Genomic DNA, 9355 nt, shown 5'->3' with positions numbered 1-9355 from the left:
TCGAAAACACGCAGTCTGTGCGTGCACTCAGGATGGGTACAGCTGAAGCGCAGGTACCACTGGGGGCAGATGGTGGAGTTTAGCTTTTGTTTTGAGACAAGGCCGTCGCCGATTAATGGCACAGTTGTGTTCATTACTGACCTGTATTGCAGCAACGGTAAAAAGCCTCCACTACTCTGAGCCTGCCACTTCGAACACCTGATCATTTTCTTAGTACGATGATTTGTTTTGCTGTAGCACAACTGCGTTGTTGTGCTCATTGCTAAGAAGTTAATAGTTTGTCCTTCCAGAAATACCCAACGCCCCAGACACTATTATCTCCTCGGAACATTTTCAACAAAAACATTCCAGGGGAGATGCATTAGTGGCTCTTCCACTTTCTGGGACAAGCATCTCTCCAGCTACATACCCCATTACAGAACACCAGACCAGGACAGGGAGAAGGGGTTATTTGTGGTCAAGCCCCTGTTTTGCCAAGTTCTGCAGAAACTTTTCATCTCGCATCACTCTGAGACTGGCACATTTATTGCACAATCCCATTTTCACAGGCACCAATGAAGAAACTCACCCTCACCCTAACAGTGAAGGATGGCTCCTGCAGCAGATTCCCGTGGCTTCCAGGCACCAGCCAGGGTTGGGACTTCCAGGGAGGCCAGACTCCTGGTTGCCCAAGAGGTACAATTTCTGACGCACGGACCCAAAACTGCTAAGGCAAGCCTCAAGAGTAACTTGTCAGAGAGAATTCCCTGAAGCTAACGATCTTTCTGGATCACCCAGCCTGGGGACAACCTGCTGGCAATTGAGTGAGGTGCTAACAGATCCCTCTTTTAGATTGAGCCTATCAAACATGATCCTTTCTGAAGGATCCAAATGGGCCAGTATCTCTCCAGCAAAAGAAAATTTCAAATAATCATGAAAAAGGACCTCAAAGTAGAATCAGTATTTGCCAAATACTCCCCCCCCCTTTCTTTTATTTACAAACGAGTCAACTCCCATACCAAGATGTGGGTAAGTCTTACGAGTCACACCGTGGTTTTTCTTCTGGGTGTCAAGACAGAGTCACTTGGGCTTTCTGTACATAGTACCCCAAAATTACAGTAGTAATTGACATTTAGAATGCAAAAAGTCTAGCAAGTCCTTTCCCCGAAGGCTGCTGGACACTGCATGGGACTCAACACGCCCATGCAGCGGTGGGACGTAGCATGTTCAGTTCTCAGGACATTACTGTCAAAAGTGACCACACTGAATCAAAGCGAAGGACCATCTGGCCCACAAACCTGTTACCTGCTATGAGAAAGGTATAAAAACATGCACGTGGTGGTACTTTCCCCCATGAATACTCTCCTGCCTCCAGCAGTTTGCAGAACCGTGTCTCCACCAGCTCTCATGGCCGCAGGCCTAAGCAAGCAGGAGACATATGTGATGCATTTTACATATGACATCTCTAGCCATGTATTTTTAAAAAAAATTATATATATATTTATATATAAAATAAAGGTAAAAATATTTTCTTACAGATAGGTACAGAAGTATCTGCACTGCTTTATTTACACATTCTCTAGCGAGAATCTCTTTTAGAAAATCAGCTCAGGGTATAATACGCAGCGCCTACACAATCGTAGCTATCGCGCAATGGTCCTTTGGTATATTTTGCCTTTTTCTGTTACACTAAACACCCGCCTGATCTCAGCTGATATTTAAAATTCCATCAATGTATTTATTTGCCAGAATCTTCCCTCTGTGTAACACCTGAGTGCTCATTGTGGAAAGAAAGGAAGAATAAATCCCCATGCATGAAAAAACCAGCTTCAAACAGCTGTGAATGAAGCTGTCCTTCAAACAGCTGGTGAATGAACGGGCACAAAACAAAGGGAACAGGAGAGATGAGTGTCACCACTGCAGGGACCGCCAGCTGCACTGACATTGCCCCACATCACGCCCCAGTGCCTACAGCAAGGACTCTGGCCCCCCTTCCTTGCCCACGGGGGTCTCAGCATCTCTGAAGCCGCTCCCTTTCCTCAAAGAAGAGCTCTCTTGATGGCTGTTGAACTGATAAACTCGTCGCTTAAACAAGCGATGGAGCTTCTCCTGGAACTGGTTCCCAATGAAGCAGTACAGCAAAGGGTTGATGCAGCTGTTGGCGAACGCCATGCAGATGCCGAACGGCAGCGCTGTGTCGATGATCCCTGTCACGTCACAGTTGTTAATGACGTTCATATGAGCCAAGGCATCCAAAAACGTTAAAATGTGGAATGGGAGCCAGGAAATTAAGAAGGCCACAACAACAGCAGCCACCAGCTTTAGGACTTTGTCCCTCTTCTGCTTGTTTTTCCCAAACTCCTGTGCTTTGAGCAAGTGCCTCCTGATCCAGATGTAGCACGTGGTGATCACTGTCAAGGGGATGAAGAAGCCCAGTGCATTTTTCAGGAACGCTGTTGCCACAGACCATTTTGCGTAATTCTCGTGAGGAAAGGCCATAATGCAAGCATTGACCCCCAAACTTTCGATATAGTGAGTGTCACGGAAATAAAAAGTTGGGAGGGAGGACAAACAGGCAAGGCCCCACACAACCAATGCTACAAAATAAGCTTGCTGTGGAGTTCTTCTTTGAGAGCGAATAGGATGGACAATAGCGTGGTACCGGTCCACACTCATGCACGTAATGAAAAATATACTTGCAAACATGTTCAAGCACAGGACAGAACTGGAGATTTTGCACATGAGAGACCCAAAGAGCCAGTGGTACCCCTGCGCATAGTAGGTAGCCCAGAAGGGAAGGGTGGCAAGGCACAGCAAATCTGCCACGGCCAGGTTGAAAATGTAGATATTAGCAACCGTTTTGGCACCACTGTGACGACAAAGCACCACAACCACCACGCTGTTGCCAGCCAACCCCAGAACAAAAACCACAGAGAAGAGTGCTGGGATTAGTGAAAACTGATAATCTGACGAGGTGAGCGGGCAGGGAGGGGGTGAGCGCAATGCAGCCGATGAGTTTGTCAGTGCTGTATGGAGGACTTGGAGAGTTTCTCTGGTGGTGATGACCAGGGAGTAGTTGCTCTGCATGTTGGTGCTGGTGGAAAAGGAGGTTCTGCAGGAAATTCATGTGCTAGCAGCACTTTTCTATCACATCGCTCACCTGCAGATCAGAAACCGTGTGTTAGGCACGCGCTCTGTAGCCCCCTCAGCTCTGGAATCACACAGTCACAATAGAATAAAAACCACGTAAAATCACGTCAGTAAGCCCAGTGCTGAAATACCAGGCAACCCTGCTGGACTCCTTTCCTCCATCCCACTGACAGGACACAATTAGCCCTAGGGAGGTCACCGCAGTTTTTAATTAGCCTGGCAGAGAAGCGAGCAGCTGGGTTTTATCTGTGATTACAGATGGTGCTTTCTGTGGCCAGCAGAGTAAAAAGATTATAGACTCAGGAGCTGGAGATACTTCAGGAACTTCTGTGACCAAAGGCAGCACCGAAGCTCCTCGTGATCCTTTTCTCTTCTTTCTTATACTATTTCCAGCACTCTGCGCAGTTAAAATAATATAGAAAGGCAGCACTCCCCAGTGAGGATCAGGTACTTCACACCCGAGGGTCTCCTGGGACTTGACTTAACAGGCTTGAAAGAAGCCTTTTAACGCAGCTATTAGGAAAGCAAGCTTTGACTTTTTTTTAATTCACAAGGCTGGATACAAAGACGCTGAAGGGTCTTTTGCAAAATGTCCTTTACTGTCAGTGTCCTTCTCAAAGCAAATCTGCATCTCCTGCCCTCATGACAGATTTTAATAAGAAGAATAAAAGAAATATTTTCAATGTAGATACAAGCAATAGACAGTCAAGTGCTCAGTCCTTGCAGGCGTTGGATTTAACAGTAGTATTTGCTATTAATTTTGAAAGATCAGGACTGGGTAGGGGAAAATGTAGCTACAAAACAGCTAAAATAGAAGAGCTAATTGACAGGTCTGTCTTTGTTCCAGCTGAACAGCTTGTGCCTGCACTCTAAGCAGAACACTTTTCAAACTTTAAGACTCTATAGTCAATAAAGAAGGTATCATACCCAAATATTTTATTTTATATAATAGAAAGAGACAATTCCTTTTTAATTAAGTTCTTATAGAACCAGGCAGGCACTTAAGAATTTTCAAGGGGCACTAAAAACAATAGAATTTTGACCAAGACAAGACAACGGAGTTGGGTAATGATCTCTCATCTAACAGGAGGCAACTGATCATTTCAAACGCATTTTTCTGTATTAACAGTTTAGTGTACCGTAGCTTATCACTTGCTCAATGCAAAATATGCAATATGCTACTTTGAATATATTGACAAAAACTTAATTTTAATTATATTGTCTCAAAAATTAAAATTCAATAGGAGAATATTAATACACATTTCTGCAGAGTGCCGGTATTTAAAGTCCCAAATACTGGCTCACAAGCCCACGTTCTGTAATCAAACAGGCGTTAAACCAGAGGAAAGCTTTTTGTTTGGGGACGACCAAGATTCAGGAGGGGGTCTGGAGCCCCATTTCATCCTTAACTCCTATGCCCTGAACCCCTCGCTTTAACTTACAGAAGCTGACATCTCGGGACTAGTCGTGAAGCATTATGTATCTGACTTACTCCTAATAGAGGGACCACACCATTATTAATTTTAGCTACATTCCTGAGAACAAGGTTTCATTGACAAACACGCTCCCCCCTCTGCACATGAACAACCGGTGGCTTAAAATCTGCTTCTAAATTAGTCATTCCTGCTTTTACTTAAGACACGATGAGGCATTTTATCACAGATTGAATCAAATAATGGAAATTACCTTCTAACGGCAGACAGAAAACGTACCTCTCAAACCTTCACATTCGTCTGGATGTAGCTCTGGAATTATGTGCTCTTCCTTTCTGTTTTCCTTCTAGCGAGTATCACCACCAGCAATCTGCTCTCTCATATCTTCCGTTTTCCCACTGGGAGACTTTAACCTACATAACTCGAGAACTGAAATACGACTGCCTGCCAGCTTCTTTCCCTTTTGGAAGCAAAACGGTTTGAGAACCCCCTTTCCAAGGCCACATGAGCACATGCAGTAAATCAGGAGAGAGGAACAAGACAACCAAAAAAAAAAAAAAAAAAAAAAGAGGCAAGGAAGCAAGAAAAAGGAAATTCACACAAATATCTCTGCAGGTTTCTACTGCAGCTCTTGGGACAGGAGGGTCTACCCACATGGGACCCCTCTCTGCCCCCCAGGCACACATGCAGCACATGTCAGCCTCTGTGCTTCACGGAGGGAAGGGGCATTCCCAGGCGCCCTGGGGCGTCCCCGCGCGTGCTATCCCATTTAAGAGTGGAACAGGCTGTTAGTCCTGGCAGAGCTGACCGCAACGCGAACGCAGAGGCAGAAAGCGCAGGAACGTCACAGCGTGCACACCAGCACTGCCTGTGCGAGGGGGCTGATTCTGTCTCCCCGTTTTCCCGGAACGGGAAAGCCCCTGCCCAAGCCCTTGCAAAGACGTGCACGCCGCTCACGCCGAGGAGGGCGGCAGGACAAACCCACGCGGTAGAGAGCAAGCTCGGCGCCGAGACTGCCTGGGGCAGCACACGACCAGAGCGAGCGGATCGGCGGGGCTGCGTGCTCGCCCCGACTTCCCACTCACACCGAACCGAGTTTTTACATCCGCTGCTTCCGCGCGTCACACGCTCCGCCTGGCCCCAGCCTCCGCTCCCTGGAAGGAGCTCCAAGGGGGCTGCTGGAGTTAAGCAACGGGGCGAGGTAAGCATCCCTAAGCCTTAAACATCTTGCCCTGATACCCTGAGCGTGGTCTCCTCCTCCTCCGCAGCCCATCTACGGGCACGCGGGTGCTGTGCTCCGCAGGCAAGGCTGCAGGTGCCAGACAGAAAGCAGCCACGGAGGTCCCCGCCAGCGACATGTCCCTTTGCCCCAGCCTGGCGCTGCTGGCCGGCTGTCCATCACCAGCCGGGGCTGGACCCAGGCTCATCCCATCCTGCGAACACCGGCGCAGCCGTGCAGCGACGGGGCTGAGCTGTGGGGGCCTGGGGGAGCCCCGGTGCCCGCCCCTGCCCTGGGACTGTGCAGCACACCAGAGCAACAGGCGCCCCAGGCTCTGTAACCGGCTCTGCTTTCACCAAGGTGACCCAGCAGAGAGATGAATCAGGGAAAACAGCCTTTTACCAACACCTTCAGAGGAACCAAGGGCTGAGCAGGCTGTGGAGAACAAACTCATCTTTCTGCCCAGCTGTGTCTTTGACCCAGAAAGAGCTGCAGAGAGTGCTGGAAAAGCTCATCAGCAAACTCATATACATCCCCTGGAGAAGACCACTACTTCCCGAGGCAAGGAGAGGAGTTCTTGGCAGCTTCTGACTTATCTGCCTCATATTAAGAGTCCAGCTCTTGGCATTTTCTGTGCAAAAGGAGACGGGGTTATTTAAAGAAGGGGAATCCCCCAGTGCAGCTGATTTATTGCTTCATGGATGAACAACAAAGCAGTCAGCGGTCAGGACTGTCAGGCTGCAAGCACACACAGTGCCTGTGTTTGGGGGAAACCCTGGAAGGGAAAGAAAGCTGAAATAGCTCAATGAAATGACATACTGAGAGCAGATGAAACATAAATGCATTGCAGGTATCTTGAGGGAGGGTAATACCAAATCACTGCACAGGATGGGAGACCTCAGCTGTCCCAAAGGCTCAAGCACTGCATATCACAGCCAGAGTTAGACAACATACATGTGAGCGCATCCTTGTTATCCTGAGGTATATACGAACCTCCCCAATGTACACACTCACCCATTCCATAAATGTTTATTTTGACTTTAGGGCATCCCTTCTTCTTCCTTTTCCCACTCATTCCTCCCCACCCTCATTTGAGGCTGTCATGGAAAAGGCGGAGGAGGAGGGGAGACATCCTGGAACCACTGAAATTTGCACTACTCAACAGAAAATAAAGAAAATTTGTAAAGGAAACAATAACATACATAATAGCTTAGAGGCTGAAGAAGTCAAGCCTTAACCGAAAAGCTTTAAGATGGAGATTTGCACTCAGTTCCCACATAGTACAACAGCTACCAGGAGACTTGTTTTGTTCAAGAGGCATTAAACAGATGATGCACCTTCTAGAGACACGCTTGCAAAAACTCTGTCCGTTCTTCAAACCAAACATCTTCCGAGCAGGTCCGCAGGAGCACGTGGGATGTGCAAGCGCAGAGGTCATGTGTCCTGATGCAAAGGAGAAGAAATGCACCTTTTGCCACCAATCCCCCCTGTACACACCCTGCCCCAGGTCTGGAGGACTGCTAGCTCTCAGGTGAGTGACCTGAGATGTCAGCACTCACTCTGACCCATATTAATTAATTTTTGTTACTAACAGGATATGACAGGACACCATCAGCCAGGAATTCTTGCTGCTGATTGCTTTGCACGTGAACGACTGGTGAAAGATCTTCCTCCGTCTTTCATCAAACGTCCAGCGTGCCTTGTAAGCAGGCAGAAAAGTCAAATCCATGAGAATGTTTACTTTGCAAAGATAACAAATACAAATTGTTTAGATTTAAATATAACATTTTCCTTTCCAGATGCACTTTTGATCCTCACAGATACTGACTATGACTACTCCGTTCTACCTCCAAAACTATTTGAAACTTTGTGCTGGCTTCATAACTCTTAGTAGGTGGGAGATGGGCCTGATGCACCTGGTGCAATGGGGGTCATACCTCGGGCTGCCCTTTGCCAAATCCCGCTCCCATTCTTCCCCCCACCAGTGCTCAATGTATCAGGTTCCTTATCTGAGCCCAAGTTCTCACGCCAAAACTCCATTTAGCCAATGTAGAAAACCCCTCCCTCCTCTACTTCCCCCAGTATCGCTTTCTCCCTTCCGCTATTTCGGAGCACGAATGGCTGTGAAATAGAAGGTGCACCCGATACGGACACCCAAGCCGCCCACGCACAAGCCAACCTTGCGCCACGTAGTGCCGCAGCGGAGCCAATGCCCCCCGAGCTCGCAGCGCGTGTTTGTCCAGCTTCCACAGCCAGGCTGAGAAATGCAGCACACGGATCTGCTGCACCAGCGCCCGGCACGCAGCTCAGCACAGGGGCACGGTCTTCGTCCTTTTTACTGCTCACGTGGCTGCAAAGTTACAAAAGCTGGGAGTTTTTACCACAAAAAGACCTGTTTGATGTTAAATGGTGAGGAGTTAGTGCTTCCTGGGGCATGTATTTGGGGAAGGACTTCATGCGTGCCTTTTATACCAAGAAAAAAAGTCACAATTCAAGAGAAGCAAGAAATTTTGCTGCATGTTCACACACAGCACTCAGGTTTACATTTCTATCCTTAAGCCCATGCACCAAAAGAGGTCACTAGAAGTGTTTAAAAAGCCCCAAACCAAACCCCCAAAGACCCTAAAACTAAAAAACCCACCCACACAAAACCACACCCACACACGATTCAAATTGCACAATTGATCAGAAGTTGCTAATTCAAAAAAAAAAAAAAAAGGATTCATGCACCCCAAGTCCTAGGTCTTGGTTTTTGCAGGAAAGTGCTGCTGTCAGGGATGGACTATTCCGAACGTCGGCATATCCGACTGCACTAGCAAGCTGCCAGAGCCGGCTCTTGAGGTTAAACCTTGCCAGCCTGCCAAATCCTCAAAGCCATGTGGGATCCAGATGCAGACTGTATCCATGGGCTTAATTTGTTCCTTTCGGAGAAAGCAAGAGGGGGAAAAACCACCTCTCATAAACGTGCTCCCCAGGACACTTAACCCAGTGCAGGCCAGTACGGCTCTGCCCCTGTGGTGCTGGTTTACAGCAGGATGCGCTGACTCCCTGGTCCCAGAGCTCGTGGCAGGAGCTGGGGACCCGCAGCCACACGCTGCCGGGGGAACGATGGTTTCCATCGTGCCGGAAGGCACGTTTGCACGGTGCCGAACGACGGGCCTTTTGCACACACGCACCGAGAGCCGCCCGCAGCTGGGTTCCCCCAGCGCTCCATAAACTTTTAAATGCATTCCTCCTCCCGCGTTTGTTTGTTTAAGGGTTTCTCGAGGGATTAATTGCTCAGTCTTGCAAGTAAGATCGGAGTATCTACCTTGTCCTTCCCCAGCCCCAGAGCATTCCTGCAGAGAAGGCTGCTTTCTCACATCCTTTTTGGGGCCTTAGGGAGGAGAGCAGTTGTGAGCGGAGACCAGTCGAAAATTGATAGCCGAGGCAGCGAGTGCTGCTCGCACCCAGCACCCGCCGTTCTCGCCTTGGCATGCCGGGTCTTAACGCTGTCTCTCCTCTGAAGCATGATCAGTTCTGACAGTGGGTGCCTGCAAAGCCAGTGTTTTGGCCAGGAGGGAGAACTACTAGC

General features: G+C 48.4%; 1 protein-coding gene across 1 annotated transcript; it reads right to left on the bottom strand.

The window, feature by feature from the left end:
- Positions 1-1947: 1947 nt before the first annotated feature.
- On the bottom strand, positions 1948-3066 carry AGTR2 (angiotensin II receptor type 2; the record flags this gene model as incomplete). The annotated part of the gene is made up of 1 exon (XM_082004026.1): positions 1948-3066. One exon carries the CDS (start codon positions 3064-3066, stop codon positions 1948-1950), a length of 1119 nt encoding a protein of 372 aa, XP_081860152.1.
- Between the last annotated feature and the right edge of the window lie 6289 nt (positions 3067-9355).

Source organism: Phaethon aethereus (assembly GCF_964289735.1).
Source record: "Phaethon aethereus genome assembly, chromosome: 10".
NCBI classification, from domain to species: domain Eukaryota; kingdom Metazoa; phylum Chordata; class Aves; order Phaethontiformes; family Phaethontidae; genus Phaethon; species Phaethon aethereus.
Note: the sequence above shows the minus strand (reverse complement) of the source record. Positions and strands in the feature narration are given on the sequence as shown.